This window comes from Delphinus delphis, chromosome 3, assembly GCF_949987515.2.
Source record: "Delphinus delphis chromosome 3, mDelDel1.2, whole genome shotgun sequence".
Taxonomy (NCBI): Eukaryota; Metazoa; Chordata; class Mammalia; order Artiodactyla; family Delphinidae; genus Delphinus; species Delphinus delphis.
The window spans coordinates 96,202,898-96,219,025 of NC_082685.1; the positions used below are offsets into that span (position 1 = coordinate 96,202,898).

The window sequence follows — 16,128 nt, forward strand, 5'->3', positions numbered from 1 at the left end:
ACCACTGGGCCACCAGGGAACTCTCACCTACGTCTTGAATTTGAAAAAAATGGGAGGGCAGAAGTCTGCAGAGAATACAGATGTACATTTTCACTGGTCCATGAACAAGTTAATCTAGGGAACTTATGAAAAGCAGAATGCAAGTTTATGTGCACGTTTCTACAAAAGAATTATTTAGTTGAATTAAATTGTAAGAGAGCTACCACCCAGCCATACACCTGTACAACTGGACAGCTTCTGTGTACCTACTTCAATGTGTTAGTAAAACAAGAAAAGAAAGGTCTTGCCCTTTAATTCCATGTTACTTTGTTTAAAAAAAAAAAAGAAAGATCATTTTCTCAATTAAAAAATAGTTGGGAGTCTTTATAAAAGTTGATGCAGTTTTAAAATATTACCTTAAATTGTTAATAAACTTAGGTTGTAGAATTGACAGTCATCTGTATAAAAATTAAATAATCTTTTTTTTTACAGTTAATATAAACCTATATTCTGCTAAGCATTGTACACAACTTACCTTTTTTATCTACTGTAGCCAATTTGTTTATCACAGAATCTGAAATAAGAATACACTGGCTAAACTGTATAATGCAGTCATCTTAAAATTTAACAAACCTCCTTTTAAGGCCCTTATAGACTGCACAATCTCAGTTACCAGAGCTTTCATGTGTACAAGTTTATGACCATATACGAAGTCTACATTTTTATCTTTGAACCTAATGTATAATTTTAAATCTATACTAGGTGAGAAACAAATCCTTAACTGTCTACCTAGTCAAACACATTTCTCAGAACTCTTGAAAAAGACACACACAGAAACTGGCTTGCCCCTGAAAGCTGTTTGGAGTGAAATCATGAGCGGTGAGAAGGCATCCCCCCACAGCAAGCTTAACTGTAACTGGACAAATTCAACAGCCCTTCATTCTTGACATAGATTGCATATTCCCAGAGCCCCAGGGGAATGTCTCAGAGAATGGAATTCACAAACCAACATTTTAAAGACATGACTCACACATATTTGAATTCTTACATGAATTAAAATCACAGATAGCAAGAAATCATGTTTATATTTAAAATATTTAAATGGAAAAAAATACACTTAAAGGAAAACTATATATTATTGACACTCCTCACGACTCAGTATATTCATCCATAGTATATCAGTTATAATTCAGAGAAAGTCAAAGTAATCTAACTTACAATAAACTAATTTACCTTTCCTGGTGTTTTTAAAATACATTTAACTTTCTCAATTACATTTGAAACATCCCCAGAATCTTTCAACTTCTTCCTGATATCTTCTTCCAATTCTTCCCACTGGAAGGCGCCTGTGAACAAATTAATATACATTGGATTTTCTGTTAGAGCAGGAATAAAAATAAATCTTTTATTAGGTATCAATGTTCCTTTTTTTTTAGTATTTTCTTTTAATTTTTATTTATAAAATATATATCCATGTAATTACACTAAAACATTTAAACAGCTCTCACATTAAAAAAAAAAAGTTTGGGGCTTCCCTGGTGGCGCAGTGGTTGAGAGTCCGCCTGCCGATGCAGGGGACACGGGTTCGTGCCCCGGTCTGGGAAGATCCCACATGCCGCGGAGCGGCTGGGCCCGTGAGCCATGGCCGCTGAGCCTGAGCGTCCGGAGCCTGTGCTCCGCAACGGGAGAGGCCACAGCAGTGAGAGGCCCACGTACCGCAAAAAAAAAAAAAAAAAGTTTGCCTTCACCTAAATTATTTCTCAAAACCTGGAGTCCTTCTTCCTGAACAGCATCTCTTTATAGTAGGTGATCAGCTAGTGATAACAGCAGTGGCTAGTATATGAGTTCCCGTCACAAGTGGTCCAAACCCAAATTATTTACTTGCCCTGAGTAAGAGGTAGTTGTGGTCCTTTCTAAGGTTGAGTTAAATCATACTCATCATGGAGAGTAGTGACTGCCATCAGGCAAAGGAGCAGAATGTATTCAGAAGGTCTCATGCATTGTCAGGGTCAGAGTAGGATGTTCCATAGCCAAGTCTACAGAACCAACCTGAAGAAGGGAGCTCGATAATTTTCTGATGAGCTACACAACCATGACATTAGAAAAAAATCACCCCACCTGGTCCCTTCCTCCCTTGTTTTCACCCCAACCCACTTTCAAGCCATCTCTTTCTAGGCTCACTTCAATTCTGTCAGCCCCTTTTCCTCCGTGTCTGACAAAACACAGGGTCAACAAAAGCTCCCCTTTTCCCCAAACACTCCTCTCACTTGGCCTACAGCAGCCTCCTACCCAGCCTCCCTGCTCCTGGGTGGCCTTTTCCCCATCAAATGTATCTTGTTATCAATGCTGATAAATTTCCAAAAGTGTATTTTGAGATTACCCCTATCCATCCCATGGCTTATAGAAAGTCCTAACTCCTAAAAATATAACTCAAAAAGGTGTAGACACAACTGGGAGACCCAGTTTCTAGTTTTATCTCTGCCAGTAATGACTGGTGTTAATTTAGGCAAGTCGCTTCACCTCTCTGGGTAACTCGAGATCCTTTCCTATCTACTCTCAATCTAGCTCTTCTGATGTTTCCCTTCATGTACCCAGAACTTTGCCAGATGCCTTCATGAATACTGGGGAGTGGAGAGGGCACAGAATAAACATTTATTGAACCAATGAGATCAGGCAATTGCAGTTAGGCTGTACCAAGGAGATCCAAAGCTCATCGGAAGAGTCAAATTGACAGTCCAGTTGCTCTCAGGCCTCATTACAGCTGAGCCCTGCAGTACTTAGCATGTTTGCCTAACTTCTCCTTACCTGCCCTTGACAAGAATGCTGACAGAAGCGAAGTGTAGTAGTTTTCCTCTTCCTCGACTAATAATTTTCAACTTAAAGTCACATACTCTTTTCACAATCTGATAAATTTTTGGCTCACCACTCCCGAAAATTTCCAACGCACATACAGACATTGCAGTCTGTATAAAAATGTTAGGAGTATAGGTGATTCACTTTGTGACAAAGCAGAAACTAACACACCATTGTAAAGCAATTATACTCCAAAAAAGATGTTAAAAAATAATAAAAAAGGTAATTAAAAATATTTTTTTAAAATGTTAGTAGAAGAACCCCTTAGAAGCCAAGGGACCCCAAATCAAGAAAATTCACTCTATGTCAGTGATTCTCACCTCTAGCTGTGCATTACATTTACCTGGAGATCTTTTATAAAATACCATTGGAGGAGGTTTTATCCCCAGACCAGTTAGGTTAGAATTTCTCAGGCTGAGGCCCAGACATCAATTTTAAAAGCCTCCCAGGTGATTCTAATGTGTATTGAGAGCTGACACCTATTGCTCTTCCTTTAGACATTTCATCCACTATCAAAACCCAGGGTCAGGGCTTCCCTGGTAGCGCAGTGGTTGAGAGTCCGCCTGCCGACGCAGGGGACGCGGGTTCGTGCCCCGGTCCGGGAAAATCCTACGTGCCGCGGAGCGGCTGGGCCCATGAGCCATGGCCACTGAGCCTGCGCGTCTGGAGCCTGTGCTCCGCAACGGGAGAGGCCACAACAGTGAGAGGCCCACGTACCGCAAAAAAAAAAAAAAAACAAAAAAAAAAACAGGGTCAGTGGCATGCAACAGTGTATGTATGTAGTTTTGACTGTCTACACTCATGCATGTTAAAGGACAGCACAGATATTGTTTCTTAAAAGTAAAATTATATTAACTAAAGAACATCTACACAATATATCTCCATTCAGAAGAGTATCTGAAAGAAAGTAAGCATCAAATCTAAATATATGGGATTAGTAGCAGGTAAATCTCTACAGTCCACCAATCTGTTTGAGAACAGACACAGAAAGATCCAATAACTGAAAAGGAAAGTAAGACTAGTTCATAAGGGCACTCTAATGATTGGGCTGTTTTCATAATTAGAAATGCTAATCAAACCATCTTTGACACTTAGGTCCTAATAAAGCAATAGTCAGACTAAGATTTTCTTTTCTTTTTTGTGTGTGTGTGTGGTAATAACATTTAACATGAGATCTATCCTCCTAACATCATTTTAAGTACACAATACATTATGTTAACAATAGGCATAATGTTGTATGTACAGCAGAGCTCTAGAACTTGTCCTGCATAACTGACTGTGATTTTCTTTAGTTAACTTCTCAGAGCACCTATTTACTTAGACCCTTAGAGAGCATGGTCTACCCGTGTGCATTCAGCTGTGTTTTCATGCAGTGCAGAAAAATTTCAGGAGCTGGAGAATACTATGCTCATTTCCACAGATTCATTTACTCTGGCAGCATTTCATTAAGTGATGTGAAATTCTAAGGGCCATCTGTGGCAGGAAGAGCTCAAAGCTAAATTCTTGAGGCTCTTACAAAGGCTTCAATTCCTCACCATCTGAGATCGCGTGATTCAGGAATTTGCCAGCATAAAGACTGGGTAGTATATTATAAGAATGTTACAATTGTACACCATTTAAGGATTACTCCTCAAGACCAGGAAACCACTGGCCTCACTTTTCAGATTATTCTTCCCTCAGTGTTAGTCATTAAGTACTCAGACATTATGCAGTGTTAGCAGTTTCCAAGAGGAAATTAACATATGCAAAACATACACACTTTCACTGTATCTGTTTGCTCAGAAATTTGAATAGGAAAATAAACAGCAGCCTTTATTATATGGGTAAAGTGTTAACCAGAGGATTAAACAGGCCCTTCCTAAATACAGGACCCAAACGTCCATGGTGACACAGTACCTCCAAAATTTCAAATTCCTAAAGGTTAAAAAAAAAAGAAACATGTTATTTAAAAAGAATTAAGACAGGCTTTGTAATTTGGTTCATTTTTTTAAATATAAAGCAGGAGATAGGTTTAATAGGGTTTTCCAGCCCATGTTTTTGCTCAGGGCAAATATTCCCAAGCACGCCCTGTCATGGAGTTCTGCCTGTGTATCCCAGCCCAACTGACGTGAGTACAACTGGCTCCTGTCCTCCGCGGTTCCCTACATAACCCGCGGGCAGGCCTGGGCTGCTGTGAGGAAACCAGTGTGTAATTGGGTCTGAAAACTTGTGCTCTGTTCAAAAGTTTTTAAATGTTCAACAACAATAAGACAAACAAACAAACAAAACACACAAACCTGGCCTCTTTATTGAAGTCTCTAAGAAAAAAAAAATTAGGTTTAATATTTTAGTTTGCTTTGATTAAAAAAAATTTTTTTTTTTTTTTTAAAGTAACCTATTCAGGGCTTCCCTGGTGGCGCAGTGGTTGAGAGTCAGTCCGCCTGCCGATGCAGGGGACACAGGTTCGTGCCCTGGTCTGGGAGGATCCCACATGCCGCGGAGCAACTGCGCCTGTGAGCCATGGCTGCTGAGCCTGCGCGTCCGGAGCCTGTGCTCCGCAACGGGAGAGGCCACAACAGTGAGAGGCCCGCGTACCGCAAAAAAATAAAAAAATAAAAAATAAATAAATAAAGTAACCTATTCAGAAAGACTAAAAGGGTAAAATAAAACATCAATAAACGCTTAGACATTTGAGAATGGGAATCTGGTTGATTTTTCTTCTCTTAACAAATTTTCTGCATTTTTCAAAATCGTCTTTACTGTGCAAATATAGCTTTAATGTCTTTTAAACACAGCAAACAATATCATTTTTGCTTGAGTCTAAGGTTATACTTTGTAAATAATTAAAGAATAATTAACAGGTACCTGCTGAAGCATTTATTTTCCCGTTTCCTCAACCCACATCCGGGTCTCCCTGTAGCCCCAGGTCAATGGCCTGTGGCCCTGGTCATACCTGACACCACCTCTTGACTGGGTCACGAACAAGCAGAGTTCAAAGCAGAAACGTTAATAGCTCAGTATCAGACTACAAAGCCTGAGCTCTGAACTGGTCAAGGGCTTGTAGCTCAGCAACTTCTCCCTGCCATCATGCCCCTCTGCCCTCTAATCACTATTCCCAGGCTCACTTAGTTTCCACCCAACTGCTAAGCATTCACTTTCCCCAACTTCAGGCAGGGGCTACAAGAAGGCCCAGGCAGCCCCAGTTCCAGAGAGCTCCGCATCAGTCAGCCTTGCAGCTGACTCCATTCTGACCCTGTGCCCTGAGACTAATAACTGGGTTCCTCTCCTGGGCCTCTGGGCTGAATTCCAGGCCCTTATCCGCTGTGGCTGGTCCCAGTTCTTCCAAGAGCAGGTGCTGCAGCTACTTGTGATCCATGGTATCAGCACTGCCTGGAGACTGTTGGAAATGCAGAACCTCATGCCCCACCCCAGTCCCACTGAATCAGGACCTGTACATTAACAAGATCGCCAGGTGACTTGTATGCACTTTAAGGTTTGAAAAGCACCGGTCCAGATGATGGACAAGCCGCAAGACCAACCAACTACCTATTGTCAGAATGTTGGCCTTCCTAAGGCTGAGCTCCAGAATAACAGGGCCTTCTGACTGGACTCCTGTCTTCCCACTATCACCAGAGATGATCTTTCTAAAGCCCAGTCTGATCATGCATAAAATTCTAGATCAGCTTCTAAGGACAGCAGGAAGAGCTCCCACTGGCCTTGCCAGCCTCAGCTCCTTCCAGCCATCACCTCCCACTCTGTGCTCCAGCCATGGAAACTACCTGTGGTTCCCAGAAAACAGCACTCACCAAAAATTACATTTTCATTAATGCAAGTTTCTCAATATATTAATTTCTTTCAAAATGCATCAGAGTGAACACATGAAAAAGTTATAATGGGCTCTGGGGAAGGGGATTGGGGGATGAGGATAACTTTTTCTTTTCTTTCCCTCTTTTTTCCATCTGCAAGTATTAATTTTACAATTAAAAAAAAAATTACCCCCTAGGAGAAAGACAAGCAGGTTCTGTCACTGGAAAGACATCTAGCTATTTTATTGCTACCATATTAAAGAGGATAAAACTGACCTCAAAGTGTTTGTGTGCCTTTGAAAGTATTTAATGGATACTGTGGTAAACTTGCTAAATAATTTATAATTTCAACAGCAAACTCATTGAAAAGAAAAGCCAAACACTTCCTTCATGGTTCTCTGACATATCATTAAAGACTTTTTTTTCTTTAACATGTAAACATTTTGGTTTTTCAAAATTAGTCTTAAATTCTGAACTGTGAGATTCTAAGTTTAAACAAAAATCCATAGTACTAAATGAAGTCTCTAACTTATCTGGTTTATTCATATGATTCACTGCTACTAGAGTCTACTCACTAGTTCAACCAGCACTTACAGAGAAGCCTCCATGCTGAAGGCACTGTGCTGGTATGCTCTCTAGGAGTGGTTATTTATGCCTTTTCCAAGCCAATATTCACTGAACAATGGATTTAATACCTACCATCACATTCTACTCCAATATGTATATTTTTAATCCACTTAAATCTGCATGCTGCAACTGTATTTTTCACAACCATTAATTTTTATTTTAACTTTTAAAACTAAAAACAACCCAAATGAAAAAAAGGGAAATCTTAACATCAATCATTTCAACTGAAGGCTACCCAAATCTTTGATGCTAAATAATACTTTTTTCTTTATTTGCAAACTTTTATAAACTTGTCATCAATCTCCAATTCTGAAGTCTAAAAACAGATCATAAATGTTTCTCCCGACACATTGCAGAGAAGGATCTACCTCAACCTAATAATTCATCAGCACATGATTCCAAGTAGAAAAAGAAAATTAAAGAAGAGAGAAATCTGGGACTTCCCTGGTGGCGCCATGGTTAAGAATCCACCTGCCAATGCAGGGAACACAGGTTCAAGCCCTGATCCGGGAAGATCCCACATGCCGCAGAGCAACTAAGCCCGTGCACCACAACTACTGAGCCTGTGCTCTGGAGCCCGTGAGCCACAACTACTGAGCCCACGTGCCACAACTACTGAAGCCTGCGCGCCTAGAGCCCGTGCTCCGCGACAAGTGAAGCCCACGCACCGCAACGAAGAGTAGCCCCCGCTCACCGCAACTAGAGAAAGCCCGTACGCAGCAACGAAGACCCAATGCAGCCATAAATAAATAAATAATATTTTTTTTAAAAGAGAGGGATTCCCTGGTGGCGCAGTGGTTGAGAGTCCACCTGCCGATGCAGGGGATGCGGGTTCGTACCCCGGTCTGGGAGGATCCCACATGCCGCGGAGCGGCTGGGCCTGTGAGCCATGGCCGCTGAGCCTGCGCGTCTGGAGCCTGTGCTCCACAGCGGCAGAGGCCACAGCAGTGAGAGGCCCACATATTGCAAAAAAAAAGAAAAAAAAAAAAAGAGAGAAATCTTCAGAAAATGTATATTTAGATGCTTACTTTAAAAATCACTTTACATCCATGCTTTTCCATTCCTATATAGGACACTTAGATGTGAGACCTTTAGTTCATTTGCTAAAATAACTCATAAAGAGTCTAATTTTTAGAATATACATGCTACTCAGTTTTTTAAAGGACAAGAAGAAAAACAATTGATAAGCTGAATATTACAAAGAGCACAGTAAATAAAAGAAGTAAAGTCTAAAATAATCATAGTCAAAGTTGATCAGATCTCAGCTTGAACTAACTTTAGACTAACTTTAGCAACTGTTTCTAGTTGCTAAACTGAATGCAACGACCATGCTAACTTCTCTCCTCAATTCCCTCCAAAATCTGGGTCAAACAAACAAAACAAATGAATAAGTAGCTAAAGACACTTATTTTCATATATACTTGAAGTATTTTATTTCTTTAAAGTTAAACTGGACAATAAATTCTTGTATTTTCACATTTTGGAGTTTTTAAAAAATAAAGTACTAACATAGCTGTTCAATAGGAAAAGAGATTATTGTTTTTACAAGTAGATTTAAAACCAAGGCAAGGAAACTTGTAAAGAGACAGAAAGCTTGGACCAATTCCTATCGATAAAGCAAATACTACTTCATGTATAATCGTCACCTCAGATGGTAGGAAGAAAAGAAACGTGAAACCAACCAGTATACCTGAGACCACAGGCCATACTTCATTTCAAAAGCTTATGAGAATGTGCCAGAACCATTTGACAAGATACCTGAATAAATGAAGCGCAGAATGTCCGATAAACAAGAACAGAAGAGGGCATCTTTAACAATGACTCGTAAGGGTGGGTTGCCTGGAGACTCCTGGCTAGCACCTGGAAACGCAGGATCTCTGTTTATAGCAAAGAGATCCTGGGTAGTTCGGATGATACTGGAATCCTGAATGTCAGCAGGACTCTTCACATTGAAAAGCAGCATGAAAACATGGCTGACGGCACAGAGAACGATCTTGTGGGCCTCAGCCACTTCCTTTAAATCTGGGTTGTAAAATACCACGTCCACGCACTGGCAGCAGAACAGCAAGTTATTTAGGTCAGCATTATAATGTGATGCTTCAGCCTTCAAGACAGGCATTTTTTCTGTTTCAAAGAAGAAAAAAAATAATAAATTATTCTTTAGGTCTATGGGTCCCCATCATTTCCGGTTTATTTTAAACACAACAAAACAATATTTTTTAGTGTTATTAGGTTGAACTATATGAAGTTGCCAATATTTGGCCATTTTTGACCTATAAAACAGCACTTTCTGTATAGCTTACTCTAATTATGAACACATATAAACTAACTATCCAGGGATTAAAACAGACACACAGAAATACTGTATTTACTCTGTGTAGTGCAAATGAAAAAGGTACTAATGCCATAAAGAGCATTTCTCACTATGTGTGTCCCAAAATAAAATTTTTCTCCAAATACTGAATTTTAGTATGTTGGTTGCCATCATCCATTACTTTCACCTGATGAAAAAACTCAAAAGAAATTATTGAATAAATTCTGAAGAACCCAACCTCACATCTGAAGTTGTTTTCTTTCTGGGAGTAGAAATGGAGGTGGAGGGATAAATTGTTAAAACTGCAGCCGTTCAAAGCTAGGGCTCAGAGTCTTAGACTCTACTGTTTGAAACCATCGTGAACATTTTATTCTGATGCTAAATTTTTTTTTTCCTCCTAGTAAAACACTATACTTCCCGAGAACCAGCTCCTTCCCCTCAGCACACCTCAGGGAGATTGCTGTTAGGATCCCTGAGTTCCAAGAGGGGATGTTACCTTCCATTTCCTAGCGTGATTGCTAACAAAATTAGATTAGCCTCCATCAATGCAGGACCTCCACACAGAGGACCACACTCTAGGCCCTCATCATAGGTCCTAATTGTGAACTCTCTGCAACAGCTGCACTGAGGACAGTGTGATCCGTGAAGGGTTGCTTGAAGGTTATGCAACCATCTAAACAAATGCAATTCAAACTTCTTCAGGAATAAAAATTCTTTATTCTAAAGCAAAACTCCTGTCTACAAAATGGACAACAACAAGGTAGGTTGGGAGGCAGACTCTTTCTGCACTGTACCCTACCCAGCCTCCTCTCCACTGCCAGAGGCACCTTACAAACCCTTAAAGTCTGAGAACAGTTTGAAAACCATGTGCCCCAGAGCCCAGGATCTGTCCTTAGAACAAGTCAGCACCAGAACAAATGTGTACCCAGACTGGGTTATGTTCAGTGTGAACCCAGACTGGACCCTGGGTTACAATCAGTGCAATTCCACATCTCTCCCATTGGAAGGGGTACAAGAGACAGCCTTGTGGAAGCTGAGGCTGTACTGCTGACAGGACACTCCTGAAGGCCCTGCCCACTATCCCACCTAGCATTCCCAAATGAAGACCCACAGGAGAAACTCCTTTTAGTGCTAAATGACATGAAATGCTTTGCTTTCTCTGAGGAACTGGTATGTTTTCTCTTCTTGATTAATAAGAACTAAGAAATTATCTGTCAATATTATTTATTTGGCTATTCCCCACTCCTCTTCTCATCCAGAAGGTACTTAACGCTCCAGTGTTTGCTACATAACAGACCATGTGGCCCTTTCACTGTGCACACCACAAAGTGCAAAGTCAATTTAACGGTCTATGTGTTCACATTTTTTAAAACTTGGAATTGACTTCCTGTACAAATCTATACTTTCCTGGTTTGTTAACTTACATTCATTCATTCAACAAATATTGATCAAGTACCTTTTAAAAATAATATCCATAATTAATTGACCTGAATAGAGTACTAGTCTACCATTGCTATCACAAAATTATGCAATAAGTTCTGATAACAGGGCTTCCCTGGTGGCGCAGTGGTTGAGAGTCCACCTGCTAATGCAGGGGATTCGGGTTCGAGCCCCAGTCTGGGAGGATCCCACATGCCACGGAGCGGCTGGGCCCGTGAGCCATGGCCGCTGAGCCTGCGCCGTCCGGCGCCTGTGCTCCGCAGCGGGAGAGGCCACAGCAGTGAGAGGCCCACGTACCGCAAAAAAAAAAAAAAATTCTGCTAACAGTTGATGTAATTTTATTTATTTTTAACTATTGTCTTCTAACCTTGTATTATGAACATTTTCAAACACACAAAAAAGTTGAAAGAATGATACAATGAGCACACATATATCTTGCCCTTAAATTCTATAATTATTAATATTTTGTCATTTTTGGCTTTATCTCTAGATTTTCTCCCTCCCTCTCTCACTCACGAACCAGTTAAAAGTAAGTTGTAATCATCAGGATAGTTCAGTTCTAAATACTTTCACATTTATCTCCTAAAAATAAGGACATTCTTCTATTAACCACAATACTATTATCGTACATAAGAAAATTAACAGTAATTCCATAATATCATCTAATTTCCTGTCCATATTGAAATTTTACCCAACTGTCCCAAGAACATCTTTTAGATGTTTTTATTGAACCAGGATCCACTCAAGTTTCATGCATTACATTTGGTTATTTCTCATTAGACTATAATCTAGAACAGCTCTCTACCATACACACTATTTTTAAGAATACATAGGCTCAAGTTTTCAAGACAACAGTCCTCAAAATGTGGTCCAGGTACCACCTGCTTCTGAATCATCTGGGAAGCTTATTTAAAAATCAGATTCAGGCTCCATCCCAGATTTACTGAATCAAAATGCCAAACGAGTCCCGAACACACTCAAAATTGAGAACAACTGCTATGACTTGTGAAATGATCTACAATAAATATCAACCGAATGTCTAGACATTGGCTAATAAATGCACCTGGTTGTTCAAGCTGAGGTGGTCTAATTCCGTGAAACGAGTTGCTCATTTTCCTTTTCTTCATTTTTTCACTTGTCTTCTGATTTAAAGCTTGAATCATAAAATACTCCAACTAAAACATGAATCAAATTTTAATTAAAGCTCCAACAAAATGATGTATCTGACATGATTATTTGTACCCCAAACCACATCTGCCGTGTTTTTAATGCCAGTACCGACTACATGTATGCTTTAGCAAACACTTTTAAACAATTTGTTTTATTAAAAAAAGACAAAAATCTTTCAAGTAGAACAGATTGTGCCTTGTCTAAACATAAATAAACTATCAATCAAGCAGGAACTGTATTTTCTCTTGAATAATCAAGAAAGCCAAGCAGTACAACTGTGTGACTGCCAATCACCATCTTGTGGGCAACCACAGCAACTAATACTAGAGAAATTCAAGGCAAGAACAGATCTGGCTCTATGCTACATACACCCATATCAACCAGGAAAGTTCACACGCACTCTGCTTTTTTTCCTGAGTAAGTTACTTTGAAATACATCATTTATTTTATAAATTAAAGATCTTAACCACAGGCACTTACATAGCTCTAGGCGTAGGAGGCCTGGGGCAAAAGTACAAATGGAGGTCCACATACCACATACCTAAATATTTAAGCATTGTAAATCAAGAAAATAAACTGTTACGTAAAATATATTCTATCCTCCTGCTTTGACCAGTATGTCATCATTAAAGCCTGGAAAGCCAGGCTCAGATTTAAATTCTTAGAGTCCTCGGAGTTTCATGCAGCATAGGGAGAGCTGGCCCCTAACTCCTGGGACCGAAAACCACCCCTCCTCTCTCTCCCCATCCTCCAACACACACCTGCTCACCTGAGGAGGCTGGTGCATACAGGTGGACATCCACACCTATACAAGCAAGCTCCATCCACTGTCCCCTCCCCAACTCCTCATATGCAGTCACCCCTCAGCCACCACTCAGGACTAGGGGTGCAAACACCAGCCATGCAGTCCACCTTCAAGAGGACAGACCCAGGAAAGAGGCTTGTACAGATCTGGGAAATAGATTCAGAGCCAGCTGGTCAGAGAATTCTGGGGTCCCGGGTTTGGGAGCATGGTTACAGCACTGTTCCACAGAACTCTCTGCTTTGTTTTGATGGAAATGTCCTATAACATTGGTGCTAATCATCGGAACAGTAGCCACTAGCTACATGTAGCTATAGAGTACCTGAAATGTAGATAGTTCACCTGAGGAACTGAATTATTTTTTAATTAATTTAAATATGAACAGCCACGTGTGGCTAGTGGCTACCACATGGATGATGCAGGTCAGGAAGGGAGCTACTAGCTGTAGTGGGCACATCCCCATGGCTCCATCAACTCGTGCCCTATGGGAAGGAGTGCAACTGGAGGAGGACCAGATAAGGCTTTCTAGAGCTCCACGGCACATGCCACCCTTGCCCAGGTCTGAGGGTAACATTGCACAGCTCTTCCTCCCTGACTCTTAAACACAAGATAGTAAAATGCTCCTTTCACTCTGACATTATCACTCCATCCATATTCCTGCAAACACCATTGTTTCTTACACTCAAGATCCCAGCTGCACTTTACTATTCAAGAGTCTAAAACGAGACCTTTCTCATCTTATTTTCATATTCTCATTAAGTCTCGAGTTAGCGAAAAAAGAAACCGCCAAGTTTTTCTCCTGACTTCGACCACATCTTCAATTCTCATCATGCCTCCAACACTAGGTGTTAGGAACAAAGAGAAACAATGAGAGAAAAGAAGAGAAAGTGAGAGTTGGGAAATGGGAAGAGCGATCCTGAGAAGTTCAGGGTCAGGAACCTGGAAAGGGGAACCAGGAGACCAAAGGCCCCCAAGAGCTCCATCTTCTCCAACAAATGAAACCAGACTATCTTCCCCGACACACCCACAACTCCCTAGGAATTTCAGGAAAATGTAAAATTCTTAGAACTAGGATTTTTTTAAGCCACTACAATATAATCAGCTTGACAGAAAAATTATATTTCACCCCTCTTTACCTTTCTACCCACTGCTCATCACTAAACAAATAAGACAGAAGATTCTCACAGGCATTGATAACATCAATTGTGAGTGTATCTTCCTTAATGCTGTATTATTGTTTCTTTACATTACTGAATGAATAATAGCCATTTATATTTGACAGAAATCAGAACTATTATATTGGGTTCTTATTTTATCTCTGGTTCTTATTTGGAGTTGAGTAACTCTAGAACAAATGAAATTTCTCTGGTCATCTGTAGAAATTTCGACATGAATATATACAATGAATAGTCTGGCATACTGGATAAAGTACTTGATGAAGAGCTAGGGAACTGATGGAGAATCCAAAGTGCTCCCGCTTAATGTAGGGTTTACTTTGGTTTAAGTCTCTTGTCAATGTTTACTAGATTTGTCTGTTGAAAGGAGTCACTCCTTAGAGGGTTGGAAAGAGAGTTCCAAAGTCAGTAGTGCTTAAACGATACAACTCCACAGGTATTCTCCAAGGGCCACGCAGTCCTAGTGTCGTAGGGTAGGCGCTGTGGGCTAAGGTGGCCCTCAAAATGCCTGCAGGACCCAATGGATGCCTCTGCAACACAGCAACAGACGCTGGCTCCCCACTACCTGTCTAACGAGAAGCCATTTGTACAAGTAGTTCTTCTGGATATTTTTTGAGCTACAGCAAAATCAGGAGTATATGAAACCTTGCCGAAGCACACATAGTGAAGAAAAATCATTCTTCTCAAGTAGCAGACAGAAATGAAGGAGAACTTTCAGGCCCTGCTGGTTCAGGTCGCCAGGCTCATCAAGCTGTGTAAAGATTACTAAATCTTTTCACTAAAAGTGACAAAATGTCAGTTGCTAAACAGACATCACGGGTTTGTGTAAAGTGTCATCAAATGGAAAATTCAAATTATCATGTTAGACAACAGAAAATGTTTCATTTGGAGAGAGAAGCAAACTTAGAGAGCTTTACTCTGACAAAACCTTTTTTGTATTTGCTCCCGTTTTATTTCACAAGGTTAAACACTAATCCTGCTTTTAAAACTAAAGTTCTAATTGATGCTATGGAAAACAGCTAAAGAGCCAATCTGACAAATGACTCTAATTTATGTGACTGGAATTTCCACTTACCACTCCTCCAAAATATTTTCCTATGTAGAAGTCATCAAGGCTGTGTAGTTCCAGATAGGTGGCTCCTAGTTCTTTAGCAAGTTGGATCCCTTCCGTCGTACTGACACAGCTCCCTCTGTCTGAGGTACACAGTGGGCATGTGCAAGGTAACTCTTCTGAGAAAATGAATATGAGGAACAAAGACTTTTGAAATTAAACATGAAAAGATGTACCTAGACAACCTGGACATTAAACAGCAAATTAAGAGCTCATGCCAGAATCACACTTCAGGGCCATTTAATATATCCACTATTCACTAGACTCTGAATAAGAAGTGTCAGTGATAACAGCAAGGTCCCTAAAATAAACAAGCTTTAAATGCAAGAAGAATGAATAGGACCTTAGAAAACAGAAGAATTTTTAAATAGGTGAATGAATATTACCAAGGCTATTATAGTAATTAGACCAATCAGACGGTAATGCCAGGTCTGCTTCCTTTTATACAACCTTGACATCCGGAATATCAATACAAAATCAACAACCTGACTGCCCACAGAAACCATGGATTGGAGCTTTTTTTTTTTTTTTGTAATAAACTTTAAATATATTCACTAAGTTTGAATAGATCTTATACTTTTGTTTTAATAGAATCCTCAACTTGACCTCAACCTCTAAGGCTGCAAAATTGCCAGTCTTTGTAAATTGCATATGAAGTACGTTCTTATTCATCCACACATTTCAATTATTGAACTCTAAAGCATTCGACTGCAGAGATCAAATCCAGTCACTTTTTATCTTCTGCTTCAAAATTAAAAAATTAAAAACTGAAGGAATAAAAAGTAATTACTCAAAATGTGAACTGTCCCAAGAGTCATGGCTGTACCGCGTACAGATCTATGGCTGGGAAGGTTGTACATCAACCCATCTCT

General features: G+C 40.1%; 1 protein-coding gene across 2 annotated transcripts in view; it reads right to left on the reverse strand.

Moving 5' to 3' along the window:
- RHOBTB3 (Rho related BTB domain containing 3) overlaps nt 1–16,128 on the reverse strand; it is a 56,234-nt gene that overhangs the window by 22,947 nt on the left and 17,159 nt on the right. For both annotated transcript variants that reach the window (XM_060009145.1, XM_060009146.1), the window contains exons 4-7: nt 15,221–15,375; nt 12,062–12,173; nt 9,003–9,368; nt 1,213–1,325 (exon numbers count right to left, since the gene is read on the reverse strand). In XM_060009145.1, the coding sequence (XP_059865128.1) occupies nt 1,213–1,325; nt 9,003–9,368; nt 12,062–12,173; nt 15,221–15,375 (746 nt within the window). The remainder of the gene's footprint in view (nt 1–1,212; nt 1,326–9,002; nt 9,369–12,061; nt 12,174–15,220; nt 15,376–16,128) is intronic.